The sequence below is a fragment of the Phyllostomus hastatus genome, unplaced genomic scaffold (genome assembly GCF_019186645.2).
Source record: "Phyllostomus hastatus isolate PE091 unplaced genomic scaffold, TTU_PhHast_1.1 phas_contig_113, whole genome shotgun sequence".
Lineage (NCBI taxonomy): Eukaryota > Metazoa > Chordata > Mammalia > Chiroptera > Phyllostomidae > Phyllostomus > Phyllostomus hastatus.
The window spans coordinates 14,378,707-14,392,615 of record NW_025333530.1 but is presented as its reverse complement, the minus strand read 5'-3'; the positions used below and the strand labels follow the sequence as shown (position 1 = coordinate 14,392,615).

Sequence of the window (13,909 nt, the reverse complement as noted above, 5' to 3'; positions counted from 1 at the left end):
TAAATCTTGGTTTTAACTTGATTTATCATTTTATCCCCAGAGCTCACAGTCCATGTGGGTGATTCAGCCCTAATGGAATGTGTTTTCCAGAGCACAGAAGAGAATCTCATGACCAAGGTAGACTGGATGTTCTCACCAGAGGAGCACACCAAGGTAATGAGGAGGAGCCATCTGTGTAGAAGAAGCCCCTGGCCGAGGTGTCAGGACAGTAGGGAAGAAGGAGAATCTAGGCATCAGGTGCCATGTGGTGGCATTGAAAGTGCTTGGGCTTTGGATCTTGTCAGAACTGGGCCTTCTCCTAGCTTTGCTACATGGCTGAGCAACTTTAGCTTCCTCTTGGGAAAAATAACTCTAATGAAGATAATGAAGAAGAAGGAGGAGGAAGAGAAGAAAATGCATAACTTTTAGGGTAGTGAAGACACATATATAAGTCCATGTAAAGCATTTGTATATGACTTGGCCACTGCATTTTAGTTTCCTCCCTCTTTTCCTTTCTTCTCTTTGGAGAGTTCGTGGGAGAATGAGGGAGATTTTTGTGGCCTAGCCAGAAAAGCTATGGGCTATACATAAGAACGATTACATCTTTATTCTTATTTGGGTTATTTTTGTGAGTTTTCTTCTGTGCTCCCTTGCCCCATTTATGTGATGGAGGGAATGTCCTCTGTCTTTATGGGTGCTTCAGATACTGGGATTAGTACAATAGATCCCAGGGGGTCAGGGTGAGTAGTTCATGAGAACTCTGAAGCAGTAAACAGCACGTTATTTCACTAGACCAGGGATATCAACTATGACATGGTGATGTACTTATGGGTCAAGCTATGTTTTAGGGACATGCCAAATAACTTTCTGTTCAAAAAGTTAAGGTGCAAAGTTTATAAAAGTTTTAGCTTTTATAAATTAAGATGTATTCCAGGTAATCCCTATAAAAAAAGTCATTTAAACTTACTTGATTCCTATATGCTGTCTGAGTAGGTCAGAATGGGTGGTATCATGGTGGATCATGGGCAATTATATACAGTCTCAGGTTCACCTCTGGGGACTTATCATGCATTGAAATGTCATCCACTAAGTGAATCACAACAGAAAATAGAATAAGAATTGACATTTTGAGTTGTGAATTGAATCACAAGAGACAAGAGGTTAGGGGCTAGGTCTTTTTATTCATCTTTGTGTCTCTATTCCCATCCCATTAACTTTTCTTAAAAGCTTTTAAAAATCATAATGTTCATATACCTTAATTTAAAAATTCCAACACTTAGTCCTTAATAAGTATTTTTTAAGCATCTGATATGCAGTGAAAGCCCCTGACCCTGATGGGGGATTTACAGTCAAGATGGAGGAAGATACACAGTAAAACAATGAAGAAATAAATACAGAATGTGTTAGGTAATAGTAACGGCTATGGAGAACAAGAAAGCAGAGTCTTGTTGCTATTTTATAGAGGTGGTTAGGGAGGCCTCACTAAAAAGGTGACATCTGAGCAGAAGTCTGAAGGAAGTAAGGGAACCACAGGTATGTCTGGGGAGAAGAGTGTTCCAGGTATAAAGAGGAACGAACAAATGCAAAGGCCTTGAGGCCAGTACTCAAGGAGCAGCAAGGAGGTCAGTATGGCTGGTGTGAAGTGACCCAAGTAGGTGAGGAAAGAACAAGTGGAACAAGTAGAATTAAATCATAGAGGAAAAGTGTCTGTACTTTTAGTAAATATGGAAGTGCCATTGGAGGGTTTCAAGCAGAGGAATAATGTGATTTAACTTATATTTCTTTTTTTGTTTGTTTTAACCTTTTTATTTTTTAAATTTATTTTCTTTTTATTTATTTTTTGTTTAATTGTTGTTCAAGTACAGTTGTCTCCATTTTACCCCCCACTCCTCCCCCAACCCCAGCCATACTCAACTACCACCTTGATCCTACCCTCTTTGGTTTTGTCCATGTGTCTTTTATACATGTTCCTGAAAACCCTGCCCCCTTCCCCCCATTATCCCCTCCCACCTCCCCTCTGGTTACTGTCATTAGAAATATGTTAAATAAATATGGTCAATTTAACTTATATTTCTAATGACTTATCTTCTGAAAATAGACTGTACTTGAGAGTAAGTAGGGAAACAAGTAAGGAAGCTCCTTGCAGGAATCCAGGTAAGAGATGGTGTTTGGACCCGTGACAACCATGGAAGAAGTGAAGTGGCTAGATTTGGGATATATTTTGAAGGTAGAGGTGATAGGATTTTCTGAGGGATTTTAGATATGAGTTGTTCAAGAAAGAGAGGAGTTAAGGATGACTCCAAGATATTTAGCTTGAGCATCTGGAAGAAGGCATTGCCATTTACCAAACTAGGACAGACTAGAAAGAACTGGTTTTGGGGAAAAACTTGGAGTTCAGTTTTAGTTATGTTTCAGATTTCCTATTGAAAACCCAATTGAAAATGTCATAAAGAGTAAAGGTATACTTCCACTTTTTTTTTTTACTAGAGTAGTGTAAGAAGTTAAGCTCCCTCATTCTTACTTCCTCATCCCCCCCTGCAGATGGAACAGTTGTTCATAACTACATGCCAGCACAAACATGTGTGTTCACACTGTTGTGTTATCTAATATTTTCTGATAATACCTATACTGGCTACACATTCAGGGGCTCTCAACCTTCCCCACTCCCAGCACCTCCCTGCATACCTTGTAGCAGTCTCATACATTTTGCCTTTCTCTTCTAGGAGGAGATTATGTTGCGTTATTACACCAAAAAATTACCTAGTGGGTACCACCAGTATGGGGGCCGCTTCCAGAACCGTGTAAACCTGGTGGGGAACACTGCCCGCAATGATGGCTCCATCAAGCTCCAAGGAGTGAAGGAATCTGACAGAGGAAGCTACACCTGCAGTATTCACCTGGGGAACCTGACATTCAGAAAAACCATTGTGCTACATGTGATTCAGAAAGAGCCCCAAAGTATCTAACATTTGGTTGGGGAGGGATGAGGGACCTCATAGCTAGTAGGTATGGCCCAGAGTAGGGTGAGGTCCAAGAGGCTTTTAGTGTGCAAAACTTAAGGGGGCATCACTCTCAGATGCTGACATTGTACTTGCATGACCCTGAGACTGATGTCTCCTTAAATTTGTTGCCCTGGGCACCTTGTTTGCCTCACCCTAATTGTGGTCTTGCTAAAAGTCAGTGAAAAGGGGGCTAATATTTAGTGAACACCAGCCCTTTGCCAGATGCCACTCATTGTCAGCACAACCTACCAACTTAAAGATACAGGAACTCAGAGATGAACTGGAGTTGATGTTCAAAGTCATTTTTAATTAACTTGAAAAAAGAGGCTGTGTGCTCTGTAGTTGAGGGGGAATGATCCTGAGCTGGTGAGAGACAGCAAAGAACAGAAAAAACAGGAAGGGAGCAGCACCAGAAAGAGGGGTTTTCTGAGCAAAGGTTCTGTATTCTGGGAAACGCTATGCATTGAGGCCAGTTTGTAGGCAAATAAAGACTCAGTTGTGTTGACTGAGAGAGGTTAATAAACTATAAGTCAGTTTTAGCAGTCAGGATGTGGCCTGTGGACTTTGCCTTACACTGGGGCCCTCAGGGGTTGGCTGTGGTTGGTTGAGGGTGGGGGTGGGGGTGAGGATGGAACACATCTCAATACCTCTGGCCAGAGACTTAAATCTAGGGAGGTACCTTCTCGTTAAATAGTAAAGGGTCCCAGCTGAAGACAGAAGCAAAGCAGATAGATTTCTTCTCTCTCACAAATCTGAATCTTACAGATAAAACTGAAGCCATTAAATGGGAGCTCATTCAACCTCCAAGTCTTCCCCACCCACAAATATGTCTATAATCTGCCCTCATCCTTATCTCTGCCTTGCCATCCTTTCTACTTGGGCTTATCCAAATCCCTGTGCTCAGGTGCATTCTCTGTTCCTTCTCACTCACTCTCCATTGGCTTCTACCATTCAGCATATAAATATGCTCAAGTCTTCCTCTCACCTTGTGTCCATGTCTAATTTAGCTCTCATCCTATATCTTTCTTTTTCTTAAAACAGCTTTCTTGAGATACAACCTACATACCATACAATTTTCCCATTTAAAGTGTACAACTCAGTGATTTTTAGTACATTCAGAGTTGTGCAACCTTCATCACAGTCAATTATAAATTCTTTCTTGACAGCCAAATAGCTTGCAAAGGTACTGTATGTAGTGTCTCTCATCTCATTCCTGGTAACTGCTCAGTGCACTGCATTCTGGCTTCTACTCCTATTCTAGCTTGGATATAGAGATGGTACTCTGGATCTCATATCCTCAGCTGTCTTTACCTCAATGGTACTGGATACTACAGTCTATATATTCAGCATATTCTATGCTGGACACAATTTATCTGTCTCTATATATCTGCGTGAGCTCCACCCAGATATACCACAAATATTTCAAATACCACATATCCAAATCTCCCCTGGCATACCTCTTCCCATCCCATCACCTCAACCTCAGTTAATGCCACCACCATCTATGTAGTTCTCTAACTGGGTGCCTGGGAGTTGTACTTGCTTCTTCCCTTTTCCATGACCCCCAGACTAACAGATCAACAAGTCCTGTCATTTCTGCTACTGACTTTGAATCTCCCTTCTTTCCAGGCCATCCCTACCACCTTAGTTCTGATTGCCTTTATCTGTGTTTTAGACTGTAGGCCTCTAACTAGTCTCTGCTTTCATTCTCAGCTACTGTTCATTCTTCATGCATCTTTCTAAATCATGCATCTCAACATTCTATTCCACTGCCTATAATTTTTTCATTGCCTACAGAAAAAAAAGCCAAATTCTTGATTGAGATCATCAAGGTCCTTTATGACTTAAACTCAGTTTCCTGTCCACCCACCAGTGCAACTTTTGAGCCCAGCGCATGGAACTGTTTCTAAAAGCATCATCCTATGTTCCCTTTAAGACTTGATGTTCCCTTTAAAGCTCAGTTCAAACTTTAGAACTTTGGCTAACAAATTGTCATATCCACATAGAATTGGGTACCCTTTTCTCTGTGTTCCTCTGCACCCTGTATAGACTTCTGTCATAGCACCTAGCAGTCTGGTTTTCTGTTTACATGGTTTTCCCTCTCCTTGGCGGCAAGGACCAGCATTTTCATGTTTGTGTCTTCCATGTCTAGTAATATCTGGTGCCCACGAGGTCTGTGATGTATGTATTTAGAGTGAATTGAGGAGTTAGTGAAGGGTACCATATGGGTGGAAGTGTCTCCAAAGATCTTACTTGGTATCATGTCCATGGGGCTGAGTGTTGAATCATAGATCCATTTGAAAGAATCGCTTCCCATAAAAAGATCAGTAGCCTCTAAGATGTCTGTTATTTCTATGTCATTTGGTAAACCACATTTTAAGATAGAATTGTTAATGCAAAAGAAAACTCTACTATAGGTGAGGTGCTGTTCCCTTCTCCTGCCCACCTTAATCTATACTTCAGGAGTAAGAAAGGGGGCCAGACTTCGGCTCTCAGTCTAACAGTGACAGGAGGAGTCCTAGTGTTTCAACATGGAGTAGAGTCTGGCCTTCTCCCCTAACTTCCTGACCTGACTGTTGCTACTTTGTATGTAGCTGGTGGGGCTGTCAGCTGTTGGAATATTGAGAACCTCTCATTGCTTTTCTCCTTTCCTAAGCATTGGTGACTCCAGTAGCTTCCAGACCTGAGATCCTGGGTGGTAATCAGCTGGTAACCATTGTGGGGATCGTTTGTGTCACTATCCTGCTGCTTCCTGTTCTGATATTGATTGTGAAGAGGACCTATGGGAATAAGAGGTACAGGGCTACTCTCACCTCTGGGGCTGGGAGGCTAGAGGTGCAGGACTGCCTCTAACCTGAAGTGGGAGAGAATGATAGGGCCCTAACTGTGCCAGTTTTACAGAGGGTGACATCAGTTAGATGTCATCTGTATAGTGACCCTGCTGTCTTTGCTCCTGGAACACCTTGCTGCACATTCCCACATCATCCTCATTCACTTTGTTATTTCTTACAAACATTGCCAGCTCTTTTACAAAGGGTGGTCTAAGTAGAGCATGATTAAGAATGTAAGTCTTAAGCATGAATTATAATGGTACCATTCAATGCCTGAGAGAGATGATTTTTAAATTGTCTACTATATATGTTTCACACAGAAAACCAGATCTTGAGGGCTTTAGTGGCTTTATTTAAAAGACCACATTCTAGTTTGACAGCCTATTTTTGAATGGATGCCCTGAAGTCCTAAGTTATTTATTGTTGAAATGTATGTTTAAAGGCTTTAATTTCATCTAGTATCTCAAAAATGCCCAGATGCTCTGGCCTGGGCACTAGAGTTTCATTGGCTGTTGGCAGGTACATTCCTCAGTTTACCCAACTGTTGATGAAGTATTTTGCTAGGATAGATTGACTAGCTGTCTTGTTGAGATAGTGTCGATGGGAAAGGGCCCTCATTAAGATTAAGTAATGCTGACTTTTGAGTCTCTTTTCCCCATGGAACATGGATTCTGCAGAAAGTGCATATGCCTGCCACATTTGCACTCCCATTTCTAAGGGTCCTATAACTTGGTTTTGAACTTGGTTGGCAGGGTCTTTGCTCTGGGCATGCTGAATTAGACAACCTGGGTTTCATATCAGATCACTTCTCCCTATGGACCTCAGTTTTTTTTTTTTCAAAATGAAGAGCAGCACTTCCATGTCTACTTGTTTATTCTAAAGAACTAATCAGATTGATATGTCATGTGCATGAATATGCTTGCTGTATTATTGATTATAATTAAAAGTTGAAATCACCTTCTGTGTCAGAACAGTAATGTTTTAAAGAATTGGTATTCCATTCAATGAAATACCACACAACCCTGTATCTAATGACATGGTTAGATGTCCAATTCCATGTTATAGACTATATAGTATGATCTCATGTTTATAAAGAAGGAAATTATATTGCGCTCATTTCAGCAGCATATATTTTAAATATATTTTGTGGGGGTGTACCTATGCTTACACTGACAAAGTTTTGGAAGGATATTTCTTAAATAGTAATAGTGATATTTAGGATAAAGGAGAAGGTGGGTCCCATGAAGGTAAGGAGTTTACTGGAATTTCAGCCTCCAGTAGTCTGAATTTCTGTATTATTTGAATTATCTAATAATGAGAATATACAACTTAATAATCTGCAAATACAATAGAAATATTTCTGCTTGAGACAAAAAAATATGGGTTTTTTTTCCTGACTTTAACCCTAATTGTTTTTTACGGTCTACCTTAAATAGATATGGTCTACCTCAAAATAGATAAAAAGGAAAATGTATTCAGTAGCAATTTAGAAGGCAAATGGTCAAGATATCAAAGGCTAAGGACCAGGAAAAAAGAGCTCACAGTTTGGGATGTTTGTGTGGATAATTCATCTTGGCCTTTTGAAATGATGTCTAGCTGAGTTTCTGCTATCCCCTGCTAGTACAGCTATATCTCCCTAGTACTCAGAGATAATAAAGTCTAATAAAATGGCTTGGCTCTGTTCACCTTACATTGTTATAGACAGAAAGTTCTTAGAGTGATGATGGAGAAGTGGAAGCTGTAATTCAGCCCAAACTATCTCCTGCTCTCCATGAAAGATATGCTCCCAGACTTCAAGTAGAGTTGAGTAGGAGTCTAGAGAGAATAGCTTCTGCTTTGGTGATTCTCTCTTCACAAAGCTCTGTAGATATAGCCTTGAATATACAGTGGTACCTGGTTAATTTCATGTGTTTCATGTCTTGCAGCTCAATAACTTCCACAACCCTGGTAAAAAGTCTGGAAAACACAAAGAAGGTTCATGCAGAGGTAAGAGAAGAACTCTGCCATTTTGCTGCTGTGGCCAAGGAGGGTGAGGTGAATACTGCTTTGTATCAGGATGGTAGTGTTATTATTCCTCTGCGACCCGTATCTTACTCACTGTTATCTCTCAGCACTTAGGCTAGTGGCTGGCACAGAGCAGGGGCTCAGGAAGTCATCACCACTGGAGTAAAAGCCCTTGGGGCTTTTCATGTGGAGGGCAGGTGAGGCCAGCCCAGGATGGTCAGGCCTTCCTGGGAGGGCCTGAGCAAAGAGCTGGACTTTTAGTCAGAAAGCCCCAGTTCAAAAGATGAGTGTGGGACTTCTGGCCAAGATGTAGGCATAGGTAGACACTCTGTGCCTCCTCACACAACCAATATAAGGACAACAATTTAGAAACAAAATAACAATCAGAACTGACAGAAAATTGAAGTGTATGGAAGTCTGACAACCAAGGAGTTAAAATTGACTGGTAGGAGGGGCAGAGTTGGGCAGCCGGGCAAAGAGGGGTTGTGGCAAAAAAAGGTGGTGGCTTGTGGACCCCAGGTGCTCAAGGCAGCAGCTGGCAGACCCTGGCATAGGGTAGCAGCGGGCAGATGCAGTGAGGCAGCGATTGTGGAGTGGGGCACGGCACAGGAGGCTGCTGTCAGACCAGCGGTCCCACATTTGCTCACAGATAAACCAGGCGAAACTGGGAAGTGAGACAGACCGTATAGCCCAGGGTCCCACTGAGGGCAAATAGAGCCTCAAAACACCAATTGAAAACACCTATGGGGGGTTGAGGTGCTGGGAGAGACTCCCAGCCTCACAGGAGAGTCTGTTGCAGAAGCCCACAGGGTCCTAGAACATACACAAGCCTACCCACACGGGAATCAGCACCAGAAGGGCCCAGTTTGCTTGGGGGAAGCAGCAGAAGTGACTGAAATCCAACAGAGAGCGGAGCGAGTGCCATTGTTCCCTCTTGAACCCCTCCCCCACATACAGCATCACAACCCAATCCATCACAACCCAGCAACAGGGGTTGACCCGCCCTGATGAACTCCTAAGGCTCCACCTCTCATTTGTAACAGGTGCAACAAGACCAAAAAAAAAAAAAAAAGTGTAAATGGAAGAACAGATCAAAGCTCCACACAGTAAATACAACTAAGTGACAAAGAGATTGCCAACCTATCAGATGCACAGTTCAAAGCACTGGTGATCAGGATGCTCACAGAATTGGTTGAATTTGGTTGAAAATTAGAAGAAGAAATGAAGGCTATGCTAAGTGAAATGAAGGAAAATACACAGGGAACCAATAGTGATGGGAAGGAAACTGGGACTCAAATCAATGGAGTGGACCAGAAGGAAGAAAGAAACATCCAACCAGAAAAGAATGAAGAAACAAGAATTCAAAAAAATGAAGAGAGGCTTAGAAACCTCCAGGACAACTTTAAACATTCCAACATCCAAATTACAGAGGTACCAGAAGGGAAAGAGGAAGAGCAACAAGTGGAAAAGTTATTTGAACAAATAATAAAGGAGAACTTCCCCATTCTGGCAAAGGAAATAGACTTCCAGGAAGTCCAGGAAGCTCAGAGAGTCCCAAATAAGTTGGACCCAAGGAGGAACACACCAAGGCACATCATAATTACATTAGCCAAGGTAAAAATAAAGGAGAGAATCCTAGAAGCAGCAAGAGATAAGGAGACAGTCTCCCACAAAGGAGTTCCCATCAGACTGTCAGCTGATTTCTAAAAGAGACCTTGCAGGCAAGAAGGGGCTGGAAAGAAGTATTCCAAGTCATGAAAGGCAAGGACCTACATCCAAGATTGCTCTATCCAGCAAAGCTTTCATTTAGAATGGAAGGGCAGATAAAGTGTTTCTCAGATAAAGTCAAGTTAAAGGAGTTCATCATTATCAAGTCCTTATTATATGAAATGTTAAAGGGACTTGTCTAAGAAAAAGAAGATAAAAAACATGTGCAGTAAAATGACAGCAAACTCACAATCATTAGCAACCACACCTAAAACAAAACCAAAAGAAACTAAGCAAACAACTAGAACAGGAACAAAACCACAGAAATGGAGATCACATGGAGGGTTATCAACAGGGGAGTGGGAGGAGGAGAGAGGGGCAAAAGGTACAGAGAATAAGTAACATAGATGGTAGGTAGAAAATGGACAGGGGACGGCAAGAATAGTATGGGAAATAGAGAAGCTGAAGAACTTACGACACATGGACATGAACTGAAGGGGGGGAATGTGAGTGGGAGAGGGTGTGTAGGTTGGAGGGGGGAAAAAAAGAAAGCCCCAGTTCAAGCCTGGCTCTGCTGCCTCCCTGAGCCTCAGCATTCTCATCAATAAAGCCAGGATAAGGACAAACATATTTGCCCTGTTGTGTGGTTCAAATAACATCATAATATGCAAGTGTTTCATAGTCTGTGAGACAATGTGTAACTGCAAAGGAGAATTGTGATACATTTGGGAGTTAAGTGAAGGAGTTAATGGTCAAGATTAAGTATTCAGGGGCCTTTAGAAAGAGAGGATCAAAAAGCATTTTCTCTTCCACATTAGTTTGTAATGGAGCTATGAATGATTACTACTAGAAATTGAGAAATGGATTCATTTCCTTGAATTCCTTTTTCTTTCTTTCTTTTCTTTCTTTCTTTCCCCTTTTGGAACATTTACCTTTCCATCTTTTAGTCTATTTGTGACCCAAGAATAGGATGTTCTCACAGCATAATGCAGGGCCTCCAGCAGCCCAAGAATTTTTCACTGGATAGCATTACTTCCCCACATAATGACAGAAGTGGGAATCACAAAGTACCCCCATCCCACAGAACTGAAGATCAGAGAGGGCTGTTCCTGCCATATAAATACTCTGAAAGAGTTGACAACAAATTAGCTGCTGATTAATGCCAGCCATCCTGCCATGACTCTAATTAGTAGGAAATAACCACAGAGTAGATATAATTTGTCAAGATAAGGATTCCTGCTGCTACCCAAACACCTATCAAACAAAGACTGTTTGGCTTTTGAAGCAAAGAATTTGGTTCTTAAGATAAAGTGCTCTTTGCTGACAAGTTAATTTCCCTAATTTTGTGGAACACTGAGGACTGAATTATTGTTATTGTTGATAATTCTCTGGCTTTCAGTATCACCCTGAACCTGCCAGTTTTGGTGGCTGATGCCCTGTGAATACTAGCAGATGGCCTTTTCTCTGTCATAGAAGATCTGCTGATTTTTAGGAACATTTATACCATTTTTTCCCTTCTAGAACCATGTTTATTCCTCAATAACTACACGGGAGGTGATAGAGGAAGAAGAACCAAGTGAGAAATCAGAGGCCACCTACATGACAATGGTGAGATGATTCTGGGCCCAGCTGAGCTAGGTGTCTGGAGGTTGGGAGGACCTGGGAAGGATGTGGCAGCCTCTCGGGAGTGGATGTGGCTAGGTCACCTGGGGAGGTAACTGCTGAGGGCAGAGATTTTTCTAAGTGGTAAGAAAGTCAGAAGTTGAAACTTGGCCAGATGTAAGAGTAATTCTCAAATTGCCTTCCTGCCCAACTGAAGTATTATGGGGATTTAAGGCTAGAGGTGATTGATTTTAGTGGTGAAAGTGGGACCTTTACTGTGGGGTAGGCAAAGGGCCTCTGCCTCATCAGTAGAACCTAGTGAAGAGGGCACCCTAGATCCTTATATCCTTTCTTAGGTTAAATACAACCTAATAAAGAGGATGCCATAGACCCTTGGTTAATCGTTGTGTTGCAAGGGATTGTTTTCTATCAAAAGGTCCCTTCCAACTCTTAGATTTTTTTATTCTGTGACTTATTATGCTTTGACATAATCCAACTGCTAGGAAGGCTGCATGCAAAATTCCATATCATAATGTGGGGTCTGATTTCTTCTTCCTCTTTGCTCAATTCCCCAGAGAAGTACAGCACCTAGAAAAGGCACCTGGAGTGTCAAGAGCAGGGGTAAGGACAAAAGAAGTGAGCTGGCAAGGGACACGATGCTATTTGTAGACTATAGGCACCAGACCTTGAAGAGTGCAGTGTTCTGCTGCGTTCAGGAAGGCCAGCCTCCTCTGTTTGTAGGGGCAGGCGATGGCTTGTGTTTGTTCCTGTTGAACCAGCAGTGAGGACACATGACTCCCTGGTGACTGCAGCAGAGAAAGGTTCTGCCAGGGAAGTATAAGGTCAGAGACCTGGCCTGGTTCCACCAAGTGAAACAGTATATCCACTCTGAAGTTGTAGTTGAATATATTCATTCCCTCCACCATCCCTCTCCCATTATTGCCATGTGATACTACAGTAATACTCTTCCTGCCACTCAGAGACCTACTGACACAGCTGCCTTGTGGCTACTGCAGTGTTCACCCACCTGGGTGATACTTTTGGCAGAAAAAAAGCTACCCTCCCCATGTTTAGTGCTAGGTGCTTGTGATTTAAATTGCAGAAAATGGCACCTCTGTCCTCTTGAAATGGATCCAATAAAGCAAGTGCAATGAGAGGCCAGGGCCACAAACTCAAAGACCTTCCGGGCCTGGTCAAGTTATTTTAAAACACTGTGTATCAAATTAATAAGTCTGTGGGTGAATTCTGGCCTGTAGGCTACTTGTTTGAGACCTCAGGTATAGAGGTGTTATCTGATAGGGAGCAGAGGTAGCATAGAATCTTTGATTTTTTTCCTGGAATTAAGTTCACTTAAATGAAGAGGCACCATGCTGTGTCCCCTTTCTTTGTACAGCACAGTGGCCAAGATCACAAGCTTTGGAGTTGGACAGACCCAGGTCCAAATCCTGACTCTGAATTAGAAGTTAGATGAACTTGGGCAGGTAGTTTAGCCTCTCTGAGCCTCATTTTTCTCATCCTTATAAGTGGGAATGATAATACCTACCTCTCAGGTACTGAGGATCAAAAGAGATGATACATATGAAATTGAGAATTGGGCCACATAGATGCAAAGAGCTCAATAGGTGATAACTATTATGATTTAAATACTTTTACAAATGTGTTTCGTGTTTCTTCCTTCCCTTTCCCTGTAGCACCCAGTTTGGCCTTCTCTGAGGTCAGGACCGAATAACCCACTTGACAAAAAGTCAGCTGGGGAAATGCCAAAACCAGAGTAAGCCTTTTAAGAAGAAATGAGAGTTCCCTTCACCTTTAGGAGTGGCAGAGACCCTCCTCTGTGTGTCCTGAGTCGCTGCACCAGTTGTTACAGACCCCCCACCCTCCAGTTGTCCTCCTGCCTCATCTGTTGGTCAAGGGCTGAAGATGGAAGGCTCATAGCCTGGCAGAAAGATGGGGCAACTCTGCAAGAATAGGCCTCAATGAGAGGAGCATGGACTTGACGCCTCTGCAGTGGGACACTGGCTCTGGGGACCCTGGCTGAGCTGCCATAGCAGTGTCAAGCATGCTATCTGATCAGACCCTCAGCTTGAATGGTGTTCTTTGTGGATGAGTTACTGGAAAGAATCACAGAAATAAAAACCAACCTAAATGATTCCTTTGGCACATTATCCCTGAATAAATGTGGTTTATGGAAATCATCCTGTTTTTATACACTGGCTGAGGGTGAGTGGTGCGTTGGTCAGGAACTTATCCTCGAAGAGCTGAAGTGACTGGAGGAAAGCCACAGTGACTTAACCTATTGGGAACTGTTTTTGGCCCTGGGAAAGTTTTGGAGGGGTTGGAAGTGGGGTAGGAATACATTCCAGGATTTAACCCAGTGCTTCTTAATTCTGGCTGGGTATCAGAATGGCTGGTAACTCTACTGAGGCACACCAGAGGCATCTTGGAATTCCTGGGTGGAGCTTGGGCATTTGTCTTTTTCAGAAGTTATACTCATGGATTGCCAAAGTGGATAGCCATTGATTTAACTCTTGGCCTGAAATGTGAGGTTCATATACTTTTGATTACTATTGTCAGGTGTAATAGGGTTAGTTTTTTAAAAATCCTTTGGTTCTGTGCTCCTGTTTCTAGCCTGGGTTCAGCTCACTTCTCCTTTCCTTGACTACTGTAGGCCTTTCCTCATCCTCTGTATCCCATCTTTCCCATTTAGCTGCTCAGCACAGGATAAAGAGGTCTTTCATGGTTCTCTCATTTGTGGCACAATTTCTTTTTTTTTATTATGTTTTA

General features: G+C 42.3%; 1 protein-coding gene across 5 annotated transcripts in view; it reads left to right on the top strand.

The window, feature by feature from the left end:
- JAML (junction adhesion molecule like) overlaps nucleotides 1-13,317 on the top strand; it is a 59,620-nt gene extending 46,303 nt beyond the window's left edge. For 4 of the 5 annotated variants that reach the window (XM_045840361.1, XM_045840353.1, XM_045840333.1 and 1 more), the window contains 6 exons: nucleotides 41-153; nucleotides 2,703-2,937; nucleotides 5,638-5,776; nucleotides 7,738-7,846; nucleotides 11,045-11,131; nucleotides 12,817-13,317. In XM_045840361.1, the coding sequence (XP_045696317.1) occupies nucleotides 41-153; nucleotides 2,703-2,937; nucleotides 5,638-5,776; nucleotides 7,738-7,846; nucleotides 11,045-11,131; nucleotides 12,817-12,900 (767 nt within the window). In that variant the 3' untranslated portion in view covers nucleotides 12,901-13,317. The remainder of the gene's footprint in view (nucleotides 1-40; nucleotides 154-2,702; nucleotides 2,938-5,637; nucleotides 5,777-7,737; nucleotides 7,847-11,044; nucleotides 11,132-12,816) is intronic. The other variant, XM_045840342.1, reaches the window with a different exon arrangement.
- Nucleotides 13,318-13,909: the final 592 nt, after the last annotated feature.